At 41.2% G+C, this 26,666-nt stretch overlaps 1 protein-coding gene and 1 long non-coding RNA gene across 2 annotated transcripts; one reads left to right on the top strand and one right to left on the bottom strand.

The window, feature by feature from the left end:
• Positions 1 to 22,421: 22,421 nt before the first annotated feature.
• Positions 22,422 to 24,821, top strand: cimip5 (ciliary microtubule inner protein 5). The gene is made up of 3 exons (XM_020487857.2): positions 22,422 to 22,995; positions 24,114 to 24,153; positions 24,283 to 24,821. Exons 1-3 carry the CDS (start codon positions 22,760 to 22,762, stop codon positions 24,472 to 24,474), a joined length of 468 nt encoding a protein of 155 aa, XP_020343446.1. The 5' UTR covers positions 22,422 to 22,759; the 3' UTR covers positions 24,475 to 24,821.
• Positions 24,822 to 25,540: 719 nt separating this feature from the next.
• Positions 25,541 to 26,231, bottom strand: LOC116374638 (uncharacterized). Its single transcript, XR_004210531.1, has 3 exons — positions 26,011 to 26,231; positions 25,858 to 25,914; positions 25,541 to 25,754 (listed from the first exon to the last, which is right to left on the bottom strand). It is a non-coding gene; the product is annotated as an uncharacterized LOC116374638 (long non-coding RNA).
• Between the last annotated feature and the right edge of the window lie 435 nt (positions 26,232 to 26,666).

Here is a 26,666-nt window from a genome sequence, read left to right as displayed (position 1 = left end):
CACTAATATTATATGCATAAACCTGTTGCACATTTTCTGAGGGTTACAGACTATGCTAATCTAGCTAATTACCTAGTGGGAATTCATTCCCTTTAAACTGGTGACAGAAAACACATCCTCTCACTTTTCAGTAGTCACTGGGGAGAGGTGAGTCAGAAGCGTTTCCAAGGCCTCACAGGAGAACCCAGTCACTAATGATGGATTACCACTGAGGAAACTCAACCATCTTTAAGGGTATTTTTGGCATTGAGTCCAAATCTAGGAGTGATTACGCACATAGGCTACTGAAAGTTACGACATTTTTCTATACATAAATTTGTTTACCACAATGCTGTATAATGAAAAAAGCACTAGACAAAATATGTTTTAGATTCCTAATCCTGAATGTACTTGTGTGTAATTTATGTAATGAAACTGTTGGTCAATATATCAAATTAATTAAAAAACACTGCCATATTGTCAAGAACATTGAGGGATATATTTGGACCAGAAAGCTATTGCTCTGTCCTCTGAGGAATGTCTGAATAAATCAGCAGGTGGAAATGTGTTGGGTCAAATAACAAAGAGCCAGTTGTTGCAGTCTATCATGCCAGCCTCCTATTGTAAGGTGACCTTTTAAGAATCCTTCAACCTTGCAGTCAACCTTGCAGTTACACGTATGAATTTTTCTTTACCTCTTTCTCTATCGCACCCACTTCCCTCACTGTTGCACTGTTGATCACGTTGTCTATTGGCATTTCAGATGATCCTGCTGGGCCTTTCAGGGTGGAAGCACTTTTGGAAATGTATTTTTTTGGCGGGGAGATTGAAGTTTATGCTTCATATTTTTAGGAGAAAAAATTGCTTTATAATCAATAATACATGTGTTGTGAAAAGGGCGCCGCCAGTTGGAGATGCTGCAGGTTGCTGACTTGATCCTCCTACGTAGTGTGAATACGGACTAAAACACTGTGTGCTGAATATTTGTTTTTACAAAATAAAACATATCTTGCTGTGTTTTGACAATAAAACATTCATGGGTGTTAAACTATTGTTCATATTCCATATGAATTTCCCACAAATACTGTATTTACCTGGTCCTTTTTTGAGTTATCTGCAATCTTAGCCCTGCTGAAAAAATAGCATAGCCCACCACAGGTGGGTGACCAGCCTTCGTTGTGTTTTCGCTGGTGACCAGCTCTGTTGTGTTTCGCTGGTGATCAGCCTTCGTTGTGCTTTCGCTGGTGACTAGCCTTTGTTGTGTTTTCACTGGGGATCAGCATTCAATGTATTTTTTTCACTGGTGACTAACCTTCATTTTGTTTTCTCTGGTGACCAGCTTTCATTTTGTTTTCTCTGGTGACCAGCTTTCATTTTGTTTTCTCTGGTGACCAGCTTTCATTTTGTTTTCTCCGGTGACCAGCCTTCACTGTGTTTTTTCTGGTGACCAGCCTTCGCTGTTTTTTGGATACATATGCTGGTCACCAGCAAAAACACAGCGAAGACTAGTCACCAGCAAAAACACAGCGAAGACTGGTCACCAGGAAAAACACAGCGAAGACTGGTCACCAGCAAAAACACAGCGAAGACTAGTCACCAGCAAAAATACAGCGAAGACTGGTCACCAGCAAAAACACAGCAAAGACTAGTCACCAGGAAAAACACAGCGAAGACTGGTCACCAGGAAAAACACAGCGAAGACTGGTCACCAGCAAAAACACAGCGAAGACTGGTCAACAGCAAAAACAGCGAAGACTAGTCACCAGCAAAAACACAGCGAAGACTGGTCAACAGCAAAAACACAGCGAAGACTAGTCACCAGCAAAAACACAGCGAAGACTGGTCAACCGCAAAAACACAGCGAAGACTAGTCACCAGCAAAAACACAGCGAAGACTAGTCACCAGCAAAAACACAGCGAAGACTGGTCACCAGCAAAAATACTGCGAAGACTGGTCACCATCAAAAACACAGCGAAGACTAGTCACCAGGAAAAACACAGCGAAGACTGGTCACCAGGAAAAACACAGTGAAGACTGGTCACCAGCAAAAACACAGCGAAGACTAGTCACCAGCAAAAACACAGCGAAGACTGGTCACCAGCAAAAATACAGCGAAGACTGGTCACCAGCAAAAACACAGTGAAGACTGGTCACCAGCAAAACACAGTGAAGACTGGTCACCAGCAAAAACACAGCGAAGGCTGGTCACCAGGAAAAACACAGCGAATGCTGGTCACCAGGAAATGCACAGCGAATGCTGATCACTAGCAAAAACACAATGAATGCTGGTCACCAACGAAAACTAAATGACAGCTGGTCTGCCAGCATAACCAGCTAGACCATGCTGGTCAGACCAGCTAGACCATGGTGGTCAGACCAGCTTGACCAGCTAGGCCATGCTGGTCAGCCAGGTGAACCAGTTAGACCATGCTAGTCAGACCAGCTTGACCAGCTAGACCATGCTGGTCAGACTAGCTTGACCAGCATCCAACCAGCATTGTCCTGCAAAGACTAGCATGGACAAGCATAGACTATCATGGACTGGCTTGAAATTCATGCTGGTCTATGCATTGTAACATTTATGCTGTTTTCTGGGGTCAAATAAAATAATATTGCAATAACAAGTGCAAAAATACCAAGCGGACTCTCCTCACAGATGTCTCTATTCTTAGAATAAAACACTTGTCTCTACAGACATAGTCTCTTGCGCCCTGAGTCTAGTACAGGCAAGATGTGTAAAGCAAAGACATTACATAAACATTTCTAAGGCAGACTGAATTTACCACCTATTCCCCATGGGTACTAACTTGAAAAGGCTATATCAAGTAGCAGAAGAATCCCAATAAAATCCTATTCCCATCTCATTTTCCTCATGTCTGAAGGGGAAATATAACAAACCAGTAAGTAGGTGATTACTCTTAGGTGGACATAAAATGTCAATTGCTTGGCAAACTTGGAGAAGTCAAATACCCTATCTGCAACAAATGAGTAAATGCTGATGATAGTATTATGTGTGCCCGATTGTTGATCTGGCTGTATCAAAACTCTAGTCAGATTTTATGGCTATGCAGGAATGCCTTGTCGATGCAAAACGTGTGCTTAATATGGGCAAAACGAAATATGTGTTGTTTTAAAACTCCTAAGAATGTTTCAGATGAAATACATGCTCACTCATTAGATGGTTCTCCAATTGAACATGTTCCCACATATAAATACTTGGGCATTTGTATTGATATGGATTTGACATTTAGAAAATTAGCTATTTAAGAAGCTAAGATTTAAATGTGTCTTTTTCTACAGAAACAGGCCGTGCCTTTCTCTAAGCAGTAGGATGCAGATTATTTAGTCAACCTTTTTTTATCTATAGTGATATTATTTGTCAAAGTGCAGCTACTACTACTCTTAAACCTTTGGATGCCATCTACCATAGTGCCCTTCTTTTGTTACTGTCACGCCTTGGTCTTAGTATTTTGCGTTTTCTTTAATTATTTGGTCAGGCCAGGGTGTGACATGGGTTATTGTGGTGTGTTTTTGTCTTAGGGGTTTTGTGGGGTGTCTAAGTAGTCTAGGGCTGCCTGAGGCGGTTCTCAATCAGAGTCAGGTGATTATCGTTGTCTCTGATTGGGAACCATTTTAGGCAGCCATATTCTGTGAGTGTTTTTCGTGGGTGATTGTTCCTGTCTTTGTGTTTGCACCAGATAGGGCTGTTTCGGTTTTTGTTATTTCATTTCATTATTTTTGTAGTTTCCGCTTGTATAGGGTTTTCCTTCATTAAAATAAATAATGAATCATCATCACGCTGCATTTTGGTCCGATCCTTGTTCTACCTCTTCGTCAGAGGAGGAGATAGAAGAGAGCCGTTACAGAATCACCCACCACACCCGGACCAAGTGGCGTGGTAACAGGCAACAGCGGCAGCAGGAGCAACAATATCGGGACTACACTACTTGGGAGGAAATAGACAGGTGGGCGGTCGACCCAGAGAGAGTGCCGGAGCCCGCCTGGGATTCGCTGGAGCAGTGCGAAGCAGGTTATAGGAGAATGGAGTTGGAGAGACAAGCACGACGGCGCAGAAGGAAACCCGAAAGTCAGCCCCAAAAATGTATTGGGGGGGGCTCAGGGAGAGTGTGTCAGAGTCAGGAGTCAGACCTGAGCCAACTCTCCCTGTTTATCGTGAGGAGCCAAGGAGGAGACCAGAACCAGAGCCGGTGTTAGAGGTGAGCGAAGCAGAGACTGTGAAGGAGTTAATGGGGAAAGTGGAGGAGAGAGTAATGAGGGAGTTGCTAGTTTGGTGCTTTAGGTACGATATTCGTCCGACGGAGCGAGTCGGGGATTTGATGGCACCTGGGTCAGCGCTCCATACTCGTCCTGAGGTGCGTGTTAGTCGGCTGGTGAAGTTGGTGCCAGCCTCACGCACCAGGCCTCCTGTGCACATCCCTAGCCTTGCAAGTTCTGTGCCAGCACTGCTCTCAAGATCTCCAGTACGTCTTCACGGTCTAGCCCATCCTGTGCCACCTTCACACCCCAGCCCTCCGGTAGCAGCTCCCCGCACCAGGCTTCCTGTGCGTGTTCTCGGTTCAGTACCACCAGTACCAGCACCACGCATCAGGCCTATAGTGCGCCTCGCCTCTCCAGCGCTGTCGGAGTCTTTCTCCTCTCCTGCGCTGTCGGAGTCTCCCGCCTCTCCAGCGCTGTCGGAGCCTCTCTCCTCTCCTGCGCTGCCGGAGTCTCCCGCCTGTTCAGCGCCGCCAGAGCCTCTCTCCTCTACAGCGCTGCTGGAGTCTCCTGCCTGTTCAGCGCAGCCAGAGCTGCCAGCCTGCATGGAGCAGCCAGAGCTGTCAGTCTGCATGGAGCAGCCAGAGCTGTCAGTCTGCATGGAGCAGCCAGAGATCAGTCTGCATGGAGCAGCCAGAGCTGTCAGTCTGCATGGAGCTGCCAGTCTGCATAGTGCCGCCAGAGCTGCCAGTCTGCATGGAGCTGCCAGTCTGCATAGAGCAGCCAGAGCTGTCAGTCTGCATAGAGCAGCCAGAGATGCCAGTCTGCATGGAGCAGCCAGAGCTGCCAGTCTGCATTGAGCTGCCAGTCTGCATGGAGCAGCCAGAGCTGCCAGTCTACATGGAGCAGCCAGAGCAGCTAGATTCGCCAGTCAGCCAGACTCTTCCAGATCTGCCAGTCAACCAGACTCTTCCAGATCTGCCAGTCAACCAGACTCTTCCAGATCTGCCAGTCAACCAGACTCTTCCAGATCTGCCAGTCAACCAGACTCTTCCAGATCTGCCAGTCAACCAGACTCTTCCAGATCTGCCAGTCAACCAGACTCTTCCAGATCCGCCAGCCAGCCAGGATCTGCCAAAGCCAACTACCTGCCTGAGCTTCCTCTCAGTGCTGGGCTTCCCCTCAGTGTTGGGCTTCCCCTCAGTGCTGGGCTTCCCCTCAGTCCCGAGCTGCCCCTCAGTCCCGAGCTGCCCCTCAGTCCCGAGCTGCCCCTCAGTCCCGAGCTTCCCCTCAGTCCCGAGCTTCCCCTCAGTCCCGAGCTGCCCCTCAGTCCCGAGCTGCCCCTCAGTCCCGAGCTGCCCCTCAGTCACGAGCTGCCCCTCAGTCCAGTGGGGTTCTGGGTGAGGACTATTAGGCCATGGTCGGCGGCGAGGGTGGATTATCCCAGGACGCGAGGGGGAGGAACTATGACATTTATGGAGTGGGGTCCACGTCCCGAGCCGGAGCCGCCACCATGGACAGACGCCCACCCGGACCCTCCCTATGGTTTTGAGGTGCGTCCGGGAGTCCGCACCTTAGGGGGGGGGGTGTTCTGTCATGCCTTGGTCTTAGTATTTTGTGTTTTCTTTAATTATTTGGTCAGGCCAGGGTGTGACATGGGTTATTGTGGTGTGTTTTTGTCTTAGGGGTTTTGTGGGGTGTCTAAGTAGGCTAGGGCTGCCTGAGGCGGTTCTCAATCAGAGTCAGGTGATTATCGTTGTCTCTGATTGGGAACCATTTTAGGCAGCCATATTCTGTGAGTGTTTTTCGTGGGTGATTGTTCCTGTCTTTGTGTTTGCACCAGATAGGGCTGTTTCGGTTTTTGTTATTTCATTTCATTATTTTTGTAGTTTCCGCTTGTATAGGGTTTTCCTTCATTAAAATAAATAATGAATCATCATCACGCTGCATTTTGGTCCGATCCTTGTTCTACCTCTTCGTCAGAGGAGGAGATAGAAGAGAGCCGTTACAGTTACAGGCGACAGTATGAAAACAACAGTTTAATGTGTGTGATTTGTGACCCATTCTTCAATTCAGTTACACTTACTCCTGAAGTTTGGAAGTGCTTCATCACTATCAAAGGTGTAAATGAAAGCATACCTTTGCACAAAGCAATCTGCTCCCCAGCTAGGTCTAGTCACTGTCTGTTCATCTATTCTTAGAGGACACATGTCCCATGGGCATTTAGTCTTTAGGAGGAAAACCGGCCCATTTATTACGACAGAGCAGTTTATTTCAAAGATTTTAAATGGACTTATTGTAATTAGGCATAAAATGTGCTTTTTTTTCAATTTGAAGTTTTATTAAGTTTTCTTGTTTTTCAATCAACCAACAAAACACATTCCACATTCACAGATGTGACAGGCTTTAAAAACACATTCCACATTCACAGATGTGACAGGCTTTAAAAACACATTCCACATTCACAGATGTGACAGGCTTTAAAAACACATTCCACATTCACATATGTGACAGGCTTTAAAAACACATTCCACATTCACAGATGTGACAGGCTTTAAAAACACATTCCACATTCACAGATGTGACAGGCTTTAAAAAGGTTAAGTCAAAAAATAATAATACATTTGAAAAAGTAAAAAATTCAAATAAAATTAAAATGAATGATAAAGTCAAATAAAAGCATTTATTTTTCTTAATCTATTTATTTTCCTTGGTGCATATATATATATATATATATATATATACACACATATGTACATACACACATACATACATATATATACACACACGCACACATACGCACACATACGCACACATACTCAAAAACTAAATTAAAATAAAACACACAACAACAAAAAACATAACACTTGTAGCAGTACTATCAAGGTTCTTATCAGCTATTTCAAGCATTCGCTGAGACGACGGGCCAATAATTTGTTTTTTAGGTTTTACAGTACCTTACACAACATGTATCTGCGCATTTCCCTAGTCACCCCGTTCACTCTGTCCAGTTTGAAATATAGTTGAATAGTGGGGACCAGTGTCTATCAAACTTGGGCTGTCTCTTGTGGAGGTCATAAGTGAGCTTTTCAAGAGGAAGAAAGTCAACAATCTGGTCAATCCACATTTTAAATGTAGGAGGGGTATTAGAGGCCCACAATAGAATAATACATTTCTTAGCAAAGTATGTAATAGTCATAAGCAAATTTTCTCTGTCAGGATCAAGAACAAAGTCCTGCTGGGCATTAAGAAGATAGATACACGGGGTCATATCAAACTGTACCTCTAGTATTTTCTGTGCAGCAGTATGTACAGATTGCCAGAATCTGGCAATCTCTCTACAGCTCCAAAATACATGCATATAGGTTCCACTTTCAGAGATACATCTTTTACAGTTAGGAGACATATCTGTTTTCATTCTATGGAGTCTCAAAGGAGTATAATAACATTTGTAATTAGATTCTTTCATTTTTACACTGGTAGAGGAGCAGTATACCCTGTCGCAAACCTCTGCCCATAACTCATCACTGATAGTCAGACCAAGGTCCTTTTCCCAGATTATTTTCAAAGGAGTAAAGGAGGAGCTTCCCTCTATAGATGTAAGATATTTAGCCTTTAATGGATTGTGCTGTGACAAGAAGGGTTTCAACTTCATTCAACTGAGTTGTATAAATTTGGTGATGCTTTGGTTAGTTGTTTTGAAGAAGGAAACTGGGAGATAGCATGGGAGCATCTGAAATAAGTAGTTCAGTCTAGGGAGGACGTTCATACGGATTACATTAATTCTTCCTACTAGGCTAATTGGGAGGGAGATCCAGGTTTGGAGATCGTTCTTGATTCGATCCAGGAGTGGAAGATAATTTTCCTTAAAAAGGCTATTCAGATCTGGTGTTATGAAGATCCCGAGGTATTGAAACCCCTGTGTTTTCCATTGGAAAGGACAAAGTGTCTTCATAGAGCTGGTGAGTGTAATATTGAGAGGGCAGACAGTGGATTTGTTCAAATTGATCTTATAACCTGAAAACTTGCCATACTGAGCAATTGTGTCTAAAATGAGAGGGAGGGATTTCTCAGGGTTGGATATGTAGAGCAAGACATCATCCGCGTAAAGCGAAATCTTGTGCTGCAGGCCGCCTGCAGAAACACCCATAATACTTGGATTGCTCCTTATCAGCTCTGCCAGAGGCTCCGCCCCAACAAGTAGAGCAGTGGGGACAGCGAGCACCCTTGTCTTGTGCCACGTTCCAGAAGGAATCTGTCAGAGTTCAGTCCATTAGTTAAAATGTGCTTTTTAAAAAGAAACAAATATTTGGGAAAGAAGCATTAACTACTTTTAACATGTCCTATTTCTGCATAATTGGGCATTTGTTTGTAACACCAGAATGATGAAGAACCAAAATATTTAAAAAATCTATTAATACATCACACTATGTGCAGTTTAGTGATTACAAATTAGACCTTATTGAACTGGACAAATGATGCACGGGAACTGTGAGTAGACTAGACACAGTCTCTTAAACACAGACCCTTACTGAAGTGATATAAAATGTTTACAGCTAGACAATGAAGAAAACATGGTACTGCCAGGGACCCAGATGCTTAGACCTCTTTATTTGGGCTGGCGATGAGGTGATGGTGGAGTGGAAGGAGCAGTGGCGACCCGTCATTTGAGACCCACCTGTTTAAAAAAAATGTATACAGTACCAGTCAAAAGTTTGGATACACCTACTTATTAAAGGGATTTTCTACATTATAGAATAGAGAAATTATAGATAAAACGCATCGGTCCTCACTGGCCATTGGACATAAACTTTACATAACAAGATAGAAATGGCAAATTCAACAATGAGTGGTTTGGAAGGAATCAGTTGCTAACTGCAAGCATTACAAGGCAATCACTAGCCTGCTATTCAGTAGAGTGGGTGTGTGGTCCAAGTCTGGGTTTAAGGGTCTCTTTTCCAATTTTAAAAGGATAAACATTCAATATTGGCCATGCTGTCAATCCAGCATGACTTTTGCCGTGTTCAAAACAACTGGAAACTCGGAACTGGGAAATCTCAGACTTCAGTGAGTTCAAGACAACTGGGAACTGGGAGAAAAGAAAAACTGGGAAAATACGTTTTGAACGGTCATCCAACTCGGAATTCCAAGTCGGGAACTCAGGCCTCTTCCTAGAGCTTCAACCTGAAGATCACTGACATCATGATTCAACCTTGTCCCAGTTGTCTTGAAAGCACCATAAATCCAGAGAATGACAGACAAAGTTTGATGACAAAATGTCTCAATGAAGGACCGCCACGCCACCTTCTTGTTCAAGTGAGTACAGCACAAGGCGAGTCCAAAAAGGTTGTGTATGTTGCTGCATAAATGATGTAATATGACAGGGAGATATGTACACTGTAGTTAAGAAAGTAATACTAAGTGTATGTTGTGTAGTAAGCTGTTAGTAGCCCATATGCCTCACCTTAACAATTTGTTCCCTTTTCCCCTTAGCCTACTGTTCTGACTTGGTGGTGCACATGTAGCCTATAGCCTGTTTTAGAGAAATGTCATCAAATATTGTAAGAGCTGTCATTGTCTGCTTATATGTCCCCATTAGTTATCCTATGTTTCTGACTTGGTGTACAGGGATAATCCTGTAAGAACAGCCCATGTTCTGAATTCTGTCCCTGTACATTTCAAAAGTGCTGAACAAATAGTTATATTGACTACGTCTGTCCTAGCTCGCTCATTAATGTCTTAATTGAAATTACGGATTGCCTCTTATCCGCTCGTCATCCCCTTATGCCATAATGTAGTTTGTACATCTCAATTGTCAGTAGAAACCACATTTGTTTAAGCAAATCAGCCATATCAGCTATGTTTTTTTTAAAGGCAGTAAATGAAACTGAATGAACTGTTTCGCTGCCAGACAAGGCTCTGCTAATAGCCAGGTGTAGCAATGACTGCTGTTGGGACTCTGCTGTTGGAACAGCTTTATGTAGGCCATAACAGTTTGTGGGCAGTGTTGTGTTGTGTAGTGGCTTTGCTGGCATGCATCCCCAAATTGTTTGTTGTTATTTGCACCACCAAGATTTACATGCTAAAATCGCCATTGGGAAGAAGGGACATGGTTGACAACAGCAGCGCTTTTTGCATGATCAAAATGTTACCCGTGAAGTTTGTTCAAGTCAATTATAATTAATGTTCTGTCAACACATAATTTCAAAGGCCCGAGGCCCCCCTCCCCTCTTGGATATCTCATTTGTGGATTAGGCTACTTTGCTGCTCTCCTTCTTTCATAACCACACATCTCTTTGTTCTTTTATTTTCTGAGCTGGCCAGAGCGCCCTCATGGTTTGTGAGCTCTTTTCTGCGTTGACACTGTCCCTGGCAAAGGAGTGAAAACACCATAAGGCTTAACTTCAGAGAAACACAAGAGGAGAATGACTTGAGAGATTGGATATCTGGTCCCCAAGCGCCTCTGTGGTGTAAATGAAGGACACAAGGCTATCCTTCCTACACACACTGCATTTTACTGGGCCTGTAGTGTGTTCCACTCTGCTGATTATTGCTTGTGTGAAAAATAGACTCCAAGGTTATCCCATATGGATTACTAGCTGTAACAGAGCCTGTTCAAAGAAGGCTACTGTATTGGCAGACCTCTAAGCTGTTAATTAAAGACACACAAAACAATACCCATTTATGTATAGGGATTCATAGTTTTTTATCCTTAATGAATTGACAGATTAAAAGGATTTAATATATGATACTACCGCAGCCAATAATCTGCTCCAGGGATGCTGTGTGCCTGGTCGTTGACCCTGTGCTTCCATTCGGTGTGAGTGTGTATGTGTGCACGTGTGTGTGTGTGATTAAAAAGGGAGGGGTGCTGTCTGAGGTGCTGAGAATCCAGCACTGTACCAATAAAGCTGTAAATTCCAGTCCTGTGAATACGATTTCCGGAAGTTAATATGCAGTTTCTTGGATTTTGTTTGGCTCAATCGATGTCTCCTAATTTTAGCACTTGGATAATGTGATACTTGCTGTCTGGTGTCCCTGTTGCCTGGAGATAGGTAAAGCATGGGACGAAACATGTCATAAGCATACAAGGAAAAGGGACCTCTACAAATGACATTATCCTCGCTTTATGCAAATAAGTACATTCACAACATCCTTTGTATTGGTGTATTCTCCTTACATTCGGTCATTTCAAATAGGGTGTTTAATTAACAATTTCAACTGGGCACACCATTTTATTTCAATATGGAGAATTGGGTAGTATTTGGATGAGACGTTGATCAGTGAGATTGCAACCTATATTCACCCACTCAAAATGCGATTTCAACCACGATTTCAACCATTTAAAAGGGAATACAATGTCAGATATTTTGTTTATTTATAAAACAGATCAATGTGTTATCATCACTGTGCTTCATCTAATAGCATAACCAAATGATCTGGATTGCAGTTGAGATATCATGTATCTCAGCTATCATGTACATGCACACTTTATGATTACATAATACAAAATGTATATATATATAGCCTCATAATGTGGCCATGGATGTGCTGCTCATTTTAAGGTTGAATGTTACATTAGTTTGTAAGATTGTCTTAACTGTAGGCTATTTTACTGTATTACAAAAGTAATGTTTAATTGTATTTGGTTGACAACGAAACCAAACATCAACATTTAAAATTAAATGTATCTTCTGCTTGGATAGTTCCATCTGTGCCTACAAAGGAATAATTGATATGTTGGATTCACATCTCCAGCCAAAAGTAAAAAAAATTGGTTTAAATTCACATCAAACATAAAATGCACATTATAGTTTGATTTTATTTAGTCCTATTCTTTAACTTAGATTTTTGTTTGAGATGTAGAGGTGAATGAAACATATCAATTATTAATTTGTAGACAAATTGGAATTAAAGCCAGACTAAGTCAGTGCCACAGATTGAACTATCCAAGCAGAAGATACATCTCCTTCAAATGTTGATATTTGGTTGCATTGACAACCAAACACAATTAAAGATCACTAAATATCATTACATTTGAAATCGACCAGAGCTTGAAAGCCTAGGCCTATGTATTGTATATATTTTTTGGAATTCTGGGTTGAATTGAAACAATAGCTGTTGATAACTTTGCAAATGATATATAGGCCTAAATATCATCATTGATGATATATGAGTGATAAAGTATGGGAACATTTATTTGCTCTGTCAAAAACCTAACCTTTGGAATGACTTTGATAGCAACAGTGTATCTATTTAGTTTTTAACTGGAGCTCTCTCAACAAAAAAATTCACGAGAGCACATTTGTAATTGTCAATGAAAATGTCATAACTAAGCTAAAACCAAAGGGTAGCTGTAGGTAGATCAATTCTCCAGTAGGTGCTGCCAGCCTGTAACGCTCTGGGCGTAGTGGGTGCGAAGTCAGGCGCAGGAAGCAGAGAGTACAGGGTAGTGCTATTTATTGCACACAAGGCGAACATAAGCCACCCTACAAAACACAGGGCGCACACAAAATAAATGCCTCAAACACGGGGACTCAAACAGTCCGGAGAAAAACCCACGAAGGAAACACGTCCACATCGAACGTGCTCAGAGCAACACAAAACAATCCCGCACAAAGAGCAGGCGGGCCTACTGGCTAACATAGCCCAACTAATCAGCCTACACACAAAACAGGTGACACCAATGAACAGAAAGGGGGAAAAGGGATCAGTGGCAGCTAGTAGGCCGGTGACGACGACCGCCGAGCGCCACCCGAACAGGAAGGGGAGCCACCTTCGTTAGGAGTCGTGACACAGCCTATATTCTTTTTTTCTTCTGATCGTGGATATAGCTTTGAAGATCTGATATTTTACAGGTACAAATTAAACATATGTTATACAAGATTTGTCTATATTTAAATTTGGTTACCACGCTGACATAATCCTATGGTTGAAATTTCAACCTCAAAAATGCAGTTTACATTGATGAATAAAAAAAAATCTAATGTTTTTTTCCATATCGATTCCACATCACAATACGTTAACAAATTACATTGAAAGAATGTTGATGATTCAAGCAGTCTGTGCTCAGCGGGTTGTAAGTATAATAACAAAGCCTAAAAGCACAAAACAAACAGACGGTGTAATTATGCAGGCCATTAACCCCTTACACTCGTGCCAATTGGCCTATATGGATGGGGCAAAATTGAAATGTTTCTTACAGAAAAATATGGAAAGCATATGCATAACCATGGTAGCAATCAAAAGGGAACCGTTTGGAGATTATGGGATAATTATTATACTAAAGGTGAGGACAAAACTGTTAATCTGACAAGATTGGATCCAAATATTACACTGTTGATTTTATGTGTGTTTTACTGTACTTTTCGCCACATTTGTTGATAACGAAATCTGAAAATGATAAGAAAATGAATGGAACATAAGATCAAATAATTACCAAGGTTTGAGTGAGAGTTCCAACTGGTGTCTCCAAGTGGCCACGCACCTCCCCAAAGTACATATTTTCTTTAGGAATGTAGTGGAGTAAAAGTAAAAGTTGTCAAAAATATAAATAGTTAAGTAATGTATAGATACCCAAAAAAACGACTTAAGTAGTATACAGCATTTTTACTTAATTAAGAACTTTACATCACTGATTTTAATAGCTCAAAGAAAAGTATTCAACTATAAGGTGCTATTTTGAGCTCTCCTAGCTGTGCAGTTGAGGAAGCAAGCAGACTTGTAGTTTTCTTTGGAACACAGCCCTGCATCCCTGCCTTTACACAATTACTGATGTTGTTATTGCATTCTAAAAATGGCCCATTATAAATCGCAATCTGATCAGTTGGGCATCATTGGAAAGCATGTTCTTTTGCCAACATGTTAGCTGAGTTACAAAATATGATCTTACAGTGTTCAGCTTTCACAAGGAAATTCAGAGGAGCAGATCAAAATGTTGGTGTGCATAAAATAGTCATGAATAGAGTCACGCGTCTTCACAGTACAACAAACAGGATCATTCTGTTCATAGCAATATGACGCCATGCCATCTTATAAAGGAACATCAAGCACAGTGATCAAAAACAGTGACGCTGTGTCGTGACTTGACTTTCATTCATCTGATGACTGTTATTTATTTAATCCACTAAATATGTTTAATTGTTACCCAATTAAATTAATCATGTAACAATTAACTCATTAGGAATTTGGGGCACCACGGAAGAAGTTGTTTAACGAGTAACCATCTCCGAATTAAACTCTAGAAGATACACTACCGTTCAAAAGTTTGGGGTCACTTAGAAATGTCCTTGTTTTTGAAAGAAAAGCAAATTTTTGTCTATTAAAATAACATCAAATTGAAGAGAAATACAGTGTAGAGATTGTTAATGTTGTAAATGACTTGTCACTGGAAACGGCTGATAAAAATAAAAAAAAGGAATATCTACATAGGTGTACAAAGGCCCAGTATCAGCAACCATCACTCCTGTGTTCCAATGCCCAACGTCAACAGTGAAGTTGCGACTCTGCGATGCTGGCCTTCTAGGCAGAGTTGCAAAGAAAAAGCCATATCTCAGACGGGCCAATAAAAATTAAATATTAAGATGGGCAAAAGAACACAGACACTGGACAGAGGAACTCTGCCTAGAAGACCAACATCCCGGAGTCGCCTCTTCACAGTTGACGTTGAGACTGGTGTTTTGTGGGTACTATTTAATGAAGCTGCCAGTAAGGACTTGTGAGGCATCTGTTTCTCAAACTAGACACTCTAATGTACTTGTCCTCTTGCTTAGTTGTGCACAGGGGCCTCCCATTCCTCTTTCTATTCTGGTTAGGGCCGGTTTGCTCTGTTCTGTGAAGGGAGTAGTACACAGCGTTGTACGAGATCTTCAGTTTCTTGGTAATTTCTTGCATGGAATAGTCTTCATTCTCAGAACAAGAACAGACTGACGAGTTTCAGAAGAAAGGTCTTTGTTTCTGGCCATTTTGAGCCTGTAATCAAACCCACAAATGCTGATGCTCCAGATACTCAACTAGTCTAAAGAAGGCCAGTTTTATTGCTTCTCTTATCAGCACAACAGTTTTAAGCTGTGCTAACATAATTGCAAAAGGGTTTTCTAATGCTCAATTAGCCTTTTAAAATGATAAACTTGGATTAGCTAACACAACGTGCCATTGGAACACAGGAGTGATGGTTGCTGATAATGGGCCTCTGTACGCCTATGTAGATATTCCTTAAAAAATCTGCCGTTTCCAGCTACAATAGTCATTTACAACATTAACAATGTCTACACTGTTTCTGATCAATTTGATGTTATTTTAATGGACAAAAAAAGCGCTTTTCTTTAAAAAACAAGGACATTTCCAAGTGACCCCAAACTTTTGAATGGTAGTGTATATATGGAAGGTTTCATTCAAATCAAAAGGGGTGCTGTCAAAAAGTGATTGAATTTTTGTGGATTTACCGAATGTACTCAGATAATAGTAAAAACTCTTGCACCACGAAAGATAAATGCTAACAAACGGCTAATCGCTGATTGGCATGCTAAATACAGTATCAATGCATTCTGAATGATAAATGATAAATGCTAATGCTAGCGCTCACACTAGCAGGAGTGTGAGCTAGCTAACAAGCTCAATATAAATGGTAATTACAAACAACAATAGGCAATCTCGATCTCAGAAAACAAGCCATAAACATCTTACGGCACTTACTTTTAGATGCACGCACAATAAAACATCAGAACAGCAAATGTATTGTGACCACAGGAAGAAGAGTTGTTGGAGGGATAACATGAAATGCTCATTAGAATGGTGAAAGCATGTTTCTGACTGAAAGCACGTTTCTGACATCTGACCTGCTCGTCTTCTGACTAGTTGGAATACAGCTATGACCGGAAGTGACTTTTTCTTAGCAGGTAAAGAGAACTTACACAGCAGATTAGGATAATTAACGTGGCAGGTTAGGAGAATTCGGTTAAGGTTAGGAAAAGGGTTAGGGTTAGCTAAACTGCTCTCCTAACCTGCTACGAAAAGTAACTACCGGTCGTAGCTGTACTCCATCTAGTTACAACCCCGTGCTCATGCTGGGGTCTTTTCCAGGGAATACTGACTGCTGATAGGCTAACATAATACTGACTAGTGTGATCTTGACAAATAAGAACTAAAGAAATGTTGTGGTCTTGTGAATAGAAGGCTGAGTTGCCTACAGCTAGCTTAGAGTATGCTTCCCAGTCTAAAAAAGTTTGCAGACATTTTATGATGTTTTTGTTTGTTTTGGTCTTCAGCGGGGGGGTTTTCAGCTGTTCGTGCACACAATTTTTTTTGTTGAGGCAAGTCGGATTTTGGTAGCCAAAGTTTACATCCCTTCGTCAGTGATTGGTCAACAGTATTACTCCTACTCGGAGTGGGAACATAAAGTGTTTGTTGTCATTCAACGAGAGATGACTAGATTTCATGCACATTTTTCACTTGACATAGTAGTCAGATATAAAATTGTGTGACTAAGACCTCTGCAAAAACTTCAAAGTTTATTTCCGATTTTTTGATTTATCTTCAATTAATTCAGACTATTTTCAGGAAGTGTATACTGGCTATGTTGTTGCCATGGTGTCTCAAGAGGGACAAACAAAGTAATATTGCTGCTTGTTTTTCAAGTGAAGCTCTTTAGGGAATATGCGAGCATACCTAGCTGAGTTCTATTAGAAGCAAACCGAACCTACGTATGCTGATGCCTTTAAGTAAGTACTAAATAGCTGACTGAAGCTGGCTATTTTTACACACACACACACACACATTAACACACACACATAAACACACACACACACACACACACACACACACACACACACACACACACACACACACAGTCTTATACAGGTAACCTTGTGGGGACACACAATTCAGTCCCATTCAAAATCCTATTTTCCCTAACTACAAATCCTAAAATGAACCCTAACCCATATTCTTACCCTAACCATAACCCTAATCTTAACCCAAAAACCTAACCCCAGCTCCTAACCCTAGCTCCTAACCAAACCCTTAATGTAATTCTAACCCTAACACTAATTCTAACCTTAACCCTAAATCCCCTAGAAATAGCATTTGACCTTGTGGGAACTAACAAAATGTCCCAAGTTGGTCAAATTTTTGTTTGTTTACTATTCTTGTGGGGACGTCTGAGAAAGGGGTATACACTAATTTTGCTCCCCAAAATAATTATATTGCAAACAGTGACATACAGTCTGAATGACCTAGAATGATTAATCCCATATTGGTCTTTCACAATCATTCACAGGTTTCTGATTTAGATGTTGTTCAGGTTTTCCCTGTCAAACTCACACTTTTTTTAAATTGAAAAATAACATCTCGATGTTCTAAATCCACAAAACTGCTTAAACCACATCAGGAGACCACTTTTAAGGTCTGGGAAAAATCAAATACATTTTTATTTTTGAGGGTAGTTACCCTTTAATTGACCTGTGCAGGCACCTAACACTGTTGCTTGGTTAGCAGTGTTTCTATAGTGCACATGAGCTGGAGTTTGCAAATGAATGGGGAAGCTGCATCCCAATATGGCGAACAGAGAATAGGCTAGTGGGTGTGTCGAAAGGAAAGTAGTGGGCATATGGATAAGAGTGGGTTTGTCTAAAGGAAAGTAGTGAGCATATGGAAAACTGTGGGTGTGTCAAAAGGAAAGTAGTGGGCATATGGAAAAGAGTGGGTGTGTCGAAAGGAAAGTAGTGGGCATATGGAAAGGAGTGGGTGTGTCGAAAGGAAAGTAGTGGGCATATGGAAAGGAGTGTACTGTATGTGTCGAAAGCTCTCTGCTAAAGGTTAGACGGTTTTGATTGAGCAGTGTTAGTTTCCTTCTGTTTCTTACCACTCAACTACCTTGCCGTGAGAGTTTAGACTTCTGTTTTGAAGCCAGACGATGAGTCTGATTTGTATTTCACTGTTGTTTTACACAAATAATTGTAAATGTTCCGTTATAAAACTGATGATTGTTTATTTTTTATTAAAAGTATTAATTATGTGTGTACTCTTGCTTCGTGCGTTGTATGCATGTGCTTACTGTGACTTTCACCCTGATATTTGCTACTAGGTAGCAACTTCCCATGCCCTTGCAGGACAGCAGTGCTTGGCAAGCGTGAGCAAAGGGAACTGTGTCCTGGTGTTGTTGCCTTTCATGCCTATGTATCAAGGTGAGATGGTTATCAATATTAGTTATTTATTGTGTAGGCTGCTATCCTACTTTAAATAAAATCATGTGAGAGACAAAAATGGCCATGTTAGCTACTGCTGGTGACATGAGCGTGATAACCAGTAAGAAGAACCCTCAAGTCGGCAGGGACGTTGATACAACACCGGTTCACTGGTCGCCTGGTTATCAACTCATCGTGCAGCCCAATCAGTCACGTAAAACGGTCTTGAGTGGAAACCAATCTGCCCAATTAGCTGATTCGCATTCCACACACCCACTCGCCCTTCTCCAGTCGCCATATTGGGGTGCAGCTACCCATACTTGAAACAAATGGCCACTAGATGTATGTAAATAATCATGATATCATTCTGCCAGGCTACTTTGTAGCTAGTTAACATTTAACTGAGAATGTTTTGGGGAAAGCCTTTCCATCTACCAGAATACAATTAGGCCTATCATTAGCATTGCGATATGTTTCCTGTTCCTTAATTGTTTGAAACCTGGAAGGTGGAGGCAATTATTTTATAAAGACTTCCTCATATGCACGCTCCTGTTCTATTGGTTTTCAAATAAACTTTATTTAATTGTCTAGCAGCCAAAGCTATTATCCTAGTCATATTACCAACCCATGGTAGTTGTTGCATCTTTAGATCTCCCCTCATTTTAGAACAGTGTTTTCCCACAAATTGTATTTTGGAAGATTTTTAAGCTAAACACCTTTGAAATTGATTGGACATGATATGGAAAGGCACACACCTGTCTATATGAGGTCCCACAGTTGACAGTGCATGTAAGAGCAGAAACCAAGCCATGAGGTCAAAGGAATTGTCCACAGCACTCAGAGACAGGATTGTGTCGAGGCACAGATCTGGGGAAGGGTACCAAAACATTTCTGCAGCATTGAAGGTCCCCAAGAACCCATTCTTATATTGAATAAGACTCTTCCTAGAGCTGGCCGCCCAGGCAAACTGAGAAATCAGGGGAGATACATATGTATGTATACAAATGTATACATTTGCAAAAATGTCTAAAAATCTGTTTTTTGCTTTGTCATTATAGGGAATTGTGTGTAGATTGATGAGGGGAAAAACTATTTAATCAATTTTAGAATAAGGCTGTAATGTAACAAAATGTGGAAAAGGTCAAGGGGTCGGAATACTTTCCGAATGTATTGTACAGCCAGTACACTACTTTAATACGCATTGTGACGATTAAGAAGTGAGTATACACAATTCCCACAAAAACAATGGGTTTAGGCTTATACCTGCTATACCCTCTACTACACCACTGAACCTGTCCATAAAAAATGCTTCATCTTCAAATACCAGAGCAAGTCACCTGGAGTTATATTATGGTGCCGTCTGGTGGATGGATTTTCCAATTATCAATTCTTAGGTGAACAATTACACTGACTGCACAAAACATTAGGAACACCTGCTCTTGCCATGACATATTGTTGATGTCATTTCCTAATTCCACTTCAGCGTAAATGAAGGGGAGGAGACAGGTTAAAGAAGGGTTTTTAAGTCTTGAGACATGGATTGTGTACGTGTGTCATTCAGAGGGTGAATGGGCACGACAAAAGATTTAAGTGCCGTAGAACAGGGCAAGGTAGGTTGTAGGTCTGTGCCAGGCACATGGGTTTGAGCAGAGCCGCCAACTCTCATGCATTGGCCATGAAACACGCATTTGACCCTCTTCTCACTCGCCACACCTCATATCTCATGCATTGAAAATAACTACTTTTATTTTTCAATTAGTTCACTGTATAGTGTATTGTCCTGTCCTGCAAAACTACTGTGAACCGCAGCACATTGAAGCATATGAGTGGTCTAGTTATGTAAGAGGTCAAGGGTATTGGATTCGTGTTTTAAAGAACACGATTAGAGTGGAGCTAAATGGAGAGAGAATGTTCTTTGTTGAGTTTATAAATCTGAAAACAAATAGCAGCAGGGTAGTGCTTTTTTTAATGTACAATGTCTGCTCGTTTGGCATTTGGCTGTGACAACGAAAAGGCAGCAGACATAGACCAACAGTATGTTTTAGTAGGGAAGTTTGGAAGGGTGACCTGATTTGTAACTATGTTGTCAAACTTTGTGAACCCTAGCTGTGCTTGTCAGCAAGAACACTTATTCCCCACACTTATTTTATTATTCCACTTCTTCACAATTTTACCACTGTGAACACATTTTAAATATGATATGCCTACTTTTGCCTTTGTAAATGAATTACGCGAGGCAATGTATTTTTGCAGCCATTCATGGACAGTTTTGATTAAGTCACACAAATACGTGTCACGGCAGATTTCCTCTTCCTCTGAAGAGGTGTAACAAGGATCGGACCAATACGCAGCGTGGTAGGTGTCCATGGTTTTTAATAAGAAAAACTAAACATGAACACAGATACAAAATAATAAAGTGAACTGGCAACGAAACAGTCCCGTGTGGCACAAACACTGACACAGGAAACAATCACCCACAAAATACCCAAGAATATGGCTGCCTAAATATGGTTCCCAATCAGAGACAACGATAAACACCTGCCTCTGATTGAGAACCAATCTAGGCAACCATAGACTTATATAAACACCTAGAATGAACACAACCCCATAAATCCACAAAAACCCCTAGACAGTACAAACACCCTAGATGAGACAAAAAACCATACATCACCCATATCACACCCTGGCCTAACCAAAATAATAAAGAAAACAAAGATAACTAAGGCCAGGGCGTGACAATACGTATGGGATATTAAATGCTCCAGGCCTCAAATATAATGTGACATTTTAGTATTGTGCACATGCTAGGCAGAGATGGTAGGGGGATCTTCAACTAGTAGGCCTAGGATCTGGCAAGGATCTTCAACTAGTTGGTCTAAACCACCTGAATATTGATATTCATTGGATTTTTCTTGAATGTTGGGTGATTTTGAGAAATGAACTGTTATAACCAGAACATTTTCTTGTTATAACACCCAGCACTTGCGAAACATAGATCAGGATTTTCTTCCAGACCTATTTTAAAGAGATAGTTTACCCAAATTACAAAATGTTTGTGTCCTTACTTTGAAAGCAGTCTATGGACAAGGAGAATGCAGTATATAATTTGGTTACCCACTGCCATCAACTATTAATTGTAGTATCTCCTTTGCAGAATTTTGGTGTAGTGGTAATACTCCTAGGCACGTGGGTAACAACTTTCTACCTGAGAATAGGAATCAATCCCTGCTTCCAACCTTCCCACTATTTCTCCCATTTTCCTCTAACCCCATCTCATTTCTGAATGTCTGAATTAAATGTCAAACCATCTAAAAAATGTGTTTAAATATTAGCATACTTTAAATTTCATTCCCAAAATCTCAAAGTAACAGTTGTCAAATCTGGAGTGTTCATTTAATGTCCAAATCATCCCGGATACATCTGACCAGTGATTTTTTTTGGTTGCATTTTCCACCCTGGTCATAGGCCTGGGGCCATGCCAAAATACTGTACGTAGAATTGCAGGAAATTAGCTTTAAAACAGTAAAATGTTCCTGGGGTTTGTTTCAGGGGGCAATGAAATTAAAATCTCACTCCAAGCTTTCTTGCTACAAAAGTTGGCAGCCCTAGGTTTGAGTGTGTCAAGAACTGCAAAGCTTCTGGGTTTTTCACACTCAACAGTGTCCAATGTGTATCAAGAATGGTCTACCACCCAAAGGATACCCAGCCAACATGAGCCAGCATCCCTGTGGAATGCTTTTGACACCTTGTTGAGTCCATGCTCCGACAAATTGAGGCTGTTCTGAGGACAAAAGGGGGTGCAACTCAATATTAGGAAGGTGTTCCTAATGTTTTGTACACTCAGTTATACAAAATAATGTCATGTCAACAATTTCCTTAGCCTATAATCCTGGCTGGCATCCTATTGAGTGCAATTTATATTTTTAATCCCCTGTTAACATTCTCAAGATCTCTAATAGGCCGTTCTACTGATATAATTCCATGATAATAACTAAAAACATAAGTGCAACCATCTTGTATTGCAGATCTATCTTCCCAACACAACACAGGCACACATTGTTGCATTGACAGCACGGATTGATTATTGCCGCGCAAAGAAAAATTATATTTGATTTTGTCTCGGAAAATGTGCTTTGAATAGGCATCGGTAGGCCTCATCTTCTGTCCGGTATAGACGGTAATGGTATAGCTGTGGAAACCAATGATTGAATAGATGAATAAATAGAGCTGAATTACCCTACTGTCTCCCGGGGAGACGGAGAAGTAAACAATAGAAAGCTGAGCCCTGGCCTAGAGACAAAAGTAGTTACAAGGCAGTAGTGATTGGGGGCACATCCGCACTCAGTTCTAAATTGACACAATTTGTCTTTGCAAAGTTAGAATGGATACGAAAGGCAACAAACGCGCAACTTCAGCAGGCTACCGATTGCCAGACCCACCTAACGTCGCTTTGATATCACAGTCCTCCGTCTCTGTGTACAAACTACCGCCGGACAGGACTCGAAACACCCGCGGCGGAGAGAGTCCTTGGGAGAACCCCGACTCTCGCGACCCAGTCAAACAGGATCAAGTCTGGCGCGAGTTCGTGCGCGCAGAGAGGAATGGAGTGAAAGAATGGTAATGGCTGCTTTTAGAATGCACAACATTAATTATTTCCTTCCTTATCGTTTTTTACAAGTCTATCGTTAGTGCATATTTCATACAGGTAGCCCAATCTGAACCCGAAATCTTTACTGTTGTTAGCATTTAATTCAAATTCATGATACAGCCTATGTTGTCCATTTATTCTTGAAGAATTAAACGTACAAATGCTGACAATGCTGTCTGGTACCTAATGAAATAAATGTAGGCCCTTCATTGGGGAGGTAGGCCGTAGACCCATGACACAACTGCGTTTTAAGTGTATATCCCAATGACTGTATATGAATGGACAAAGCCCTAGATCACGTGATACCAATCATTCCTATGTGAAGACTCAATAGCGCATTGAGGCCAAATCTGCTAACATTATGCGTAACCTTCAAATAAGACAAAAATAATAATAATTTACAATTCGGACCATTTTGACTTTGTGGCTGTACTATCTAGTGGAAACCCAACTGAAGTAGGTTAAAATGGTGTCTCAGGGAGACATAACATGGTCACATAACATGTATAGCTATTCCAGGAAGTGATGTTGCAGGCTAGCTCAGTGCTGCCCCTTCTCATGGAGTAACTCAATTTGAAGGCTGACCTGGGTACTTCAGGCTGCCATTAGCAACGATATAAATTATCCTTATAACTTCTTCTCGGTGCGATTTTAAAATAATCGGTTCAAGGACATACATCCGGTATATTAGAATGATTTATTGGTACTATGATTGTCGGAAGCTAGCTAACAGTAGCCCAGAGGTTAGAGCGTTGCGCAAGTAACTGAAAGGTTGCTGGATCGAATCCCCGAGCTGACAAGGTAAAAATATGTCGTTCTACCCCTGAACAAGGCAGCTAACCCACAGTTCTCCGGTAGGCAGTCATTGTACATGATAATTTGTTCTTAACTGACTTGCCTAGTTGAATATGTATTTTTATTTTATTTACATGAAGATTTACATTTTTCCATCCACTATATTTTCTGCTAACAATGCATACCGCGGTCGGCCTTGAGCTACCGTGACTTCAATGAAAGGGGTCAGTCGTTCTCCCCTGGTATAGGCAACCATATATGCCTACAATCATAATTGTGTTTTGATCCACAGGCAGAAGAATTGGAGTTTTCTCAAGAACTATGATCAGCTGGTAAATAATTAGCCAATTTGTTATCTCATTAAATAGTCAACTGTTTTATTTTAACACAATCTCTTGTTGAGATCAATACTGCATGACCCTGATCTTAAGTTGGTATGACCCTAAACTTTGTGCCCACAGGGTAACCACAGGGCAGAGAGCCCTTTACCAAACTATGTGCCAGTGTTTTCTGACCATATCCCCAACACCACCAACCAGATGTTTGGGAGTCGTGTGTGCACACCACTGGGCAGGGAGCTGATGAGAATGGATAAGCTGTTAATTGGAAGCTATAGCAAGTGCAAGCCAGGTCCAGATATGCAGCCTTGCTAGCATCAGCAGGGAATAAGACTCACCCAAGAATGCCCACTATCAATCCCGCCTTCCAAAAGAGAGCATATCAGTTCTGTTTAAAAGGTGTAGCTCGTGTTCATGTGGCTAGTGATGGCTGATATGTTCCTTGCATTGAGGTTTTACTCATATTCATTGGAGGCTTGCTTTACATTAGGAGCACCATTTTCAAGAAATCTATTTTAACTGATAGCTGCTCATGTGTTTGACCCGTGAAGAGTTTACACATTGCCAATAGATCTAGTTGAGACTCTACTTAACTCAGAAAATGATGCCATTTTTGTTACATTTCTGTTATATTTCTCAATAAAGAAGTACTGTATATTGTACTATGGATATTATTGTGTGAACTAACTGAAGCATAGCCTATTCAATGATACACAAAAAACTATATTTTCATAGTGAATACTTTCAAGCTCATGGGAACTCACCCAGTTGAAGCTGACCTCAGAATTTATCATAGCGAGTCATTAGCGCTTGCCATATGTTGTGTAGATCATCCAGCTATGTGCCTCAAGCACAAAAGAATGCATAGGAAATATTAATAATGAAATTAGATGGCTCTATTTTCCCTATTTGTTTGGCATTAAGGCATAACTGGAGCTACACAGATGATTCATTTCATTATCAATGGGCTTGTAAGTGATGAACATATCAAAGCTATGTGAACATGATGAAATGACGGAGAGAGGGAAATGCTTGAGTCTTTTAATAATTAAGAACTAATTTGGCAATTGCCAAATAATATTTTTCTTTGCTAAATATTTGTCTTATTCTTTGAAAATGCTGAAAAATCCCCTTATAAGGAACTCCACTCTGGGAAAATTGCCTGTGGGAGAAAAATCCAAAATGTTAACATCACTGTTACTTCAGCCATATGCTACTGTATGTTACTGTAAAGTAAAGGCATAGTTAATGAAATTGATTATTTTTGGAAGGATTGTTCAGAATCATACCTCTATAGGATAGAATACCAGGGGCAGGATTCTGCCAGCAATCTTGAGCAGACTCAAATGGCAACGCCATAGGCACAATGAGGGTAGAGGCTTTGTGGTGGTCCATAATTGCCCCATAGACTTGCAGTTAGTGGGGAAAATGTTAGCAGGAGATCACCACAAAGAGCAATGATTGGCTGGTACAGTCTTGGAGTTAAACCTAATGTAGTCTAAATTAACATTCACCTGCTCTCCTTTGGGGAGACTGCCAGAGTTCCCCAGATGTCCATTCATTCCCATTGGGGGAGGTGGTGGCACTGGCTTGTTCTGTAAAACACGTCAACTTATTTTACAATTATTAGTAATATTCTCACAGTTGAAATACAATGATCATTCACTGCTTTAAATTGAATTTAATGTAAGTGTATACCTCAGCATTGGGCTCAATTTTGTCAACCCATCTGTGCAGGGTTGGATCCCAGATAATCTGAGGATGAAAATAATAACACTATGCATCAAGCCACAGAGAAAAACACTAATCCACTAGTGTCTATATATAGAATATAAATAACAGGTTCTTTACCGATTTGTCATTGTCCTCGGGTAGATGAGCCTCCTTCGGATGAACCTCTTTTCCCCTACAGAGAACCAGCTGAGCCAGCCACCATTGTTTGGTGTGTTCTTTGCAGCAGGGGTCTCAGGCTCAGTCACTGGCCTGGCTGCCAGTCTGGCTTCGAGGGTTGGCCTCGGAGTGTTCTGGCTTGGTGATGGACATCATAGCAGGATGCGCAACGTCTACTCCGGACATCTTTAATAAGAAGGAGAAGTCAGGCCACTCTGCTCATGTCACCATACAGAACAATCACTAGCTGACAGGTTAGGAGCGTCTCGCTCTGATACTCTCAACCAGGCTGCCGGCAGTCACAAAGATTCTTAGAGCTAAACCTATTTTATGTAGCTAGAGAACGCATGAAAATATAACAGCCATACACTCACACGAGTAGCAGGCATTTGATCTATCACAACTAATTATCACACTCTTGCAATGGCAAATTAATTTCTTATAAGATAAGGCTTAAATGACCTCTTCTCTTGGAATAGTACACACTCCACCATCCCATTCCCACTTTCGTCCCACCATGGGGATGATGGGAGGTGGTTGTGGAGGATTGTCTCTATTCTTCACAGGGAAACCAGCTTTCGTGAGGATCTCTTCCCTCTGTTCAGAAACGCTGCTTG

The sequence above is a fragment of the Oncorhynchus kisutch genome, linkage group LG7, assembly GCF_002021735.2.
Source record: "Oncorhynchus kisutch isolate 150728-3 linkage group LG7, Okis_V2, whole genome shotgun sequence".
In the NCBI taxonomy this organism is placed as follows: Eukaryota; Metazoa; Chordata; class Actinopteri; order Salmoniformes; family Salmonidae; genus Oncorhynchus; species Oncorhynchus kisutch.
The sequence above is the reverse complement of the archived record's forward strand: the minus strand, read 5'-3'. Positions and strand labels throughout refer to the sequence as shown.

Excerpts from the sequence above, each read along its gene's own strand:
- cimip5 (XM_020487857.2), top strand. The coding sequence starts at position 22,760 with ATGGATACGAAAGGCAACAAACGCGCAACTTCAGCAGGCTACCGATTG. Across the intron at positions 22,996-24,113 it reads AGGAATGGAGTGAAAGAATG|GCAGAAGAATTGGAGTTTTC; the intron begins GTAATGGCTGCT and ends TTTGATCCACAG. Across the intron at positions 24,154-24,282 it reads TCAAGAACTATGATCAGCTG|GGTAACCACAGGGCAGAGAG; the intron begins GTAAATAATTAG and ends TTGTGCCCACAG.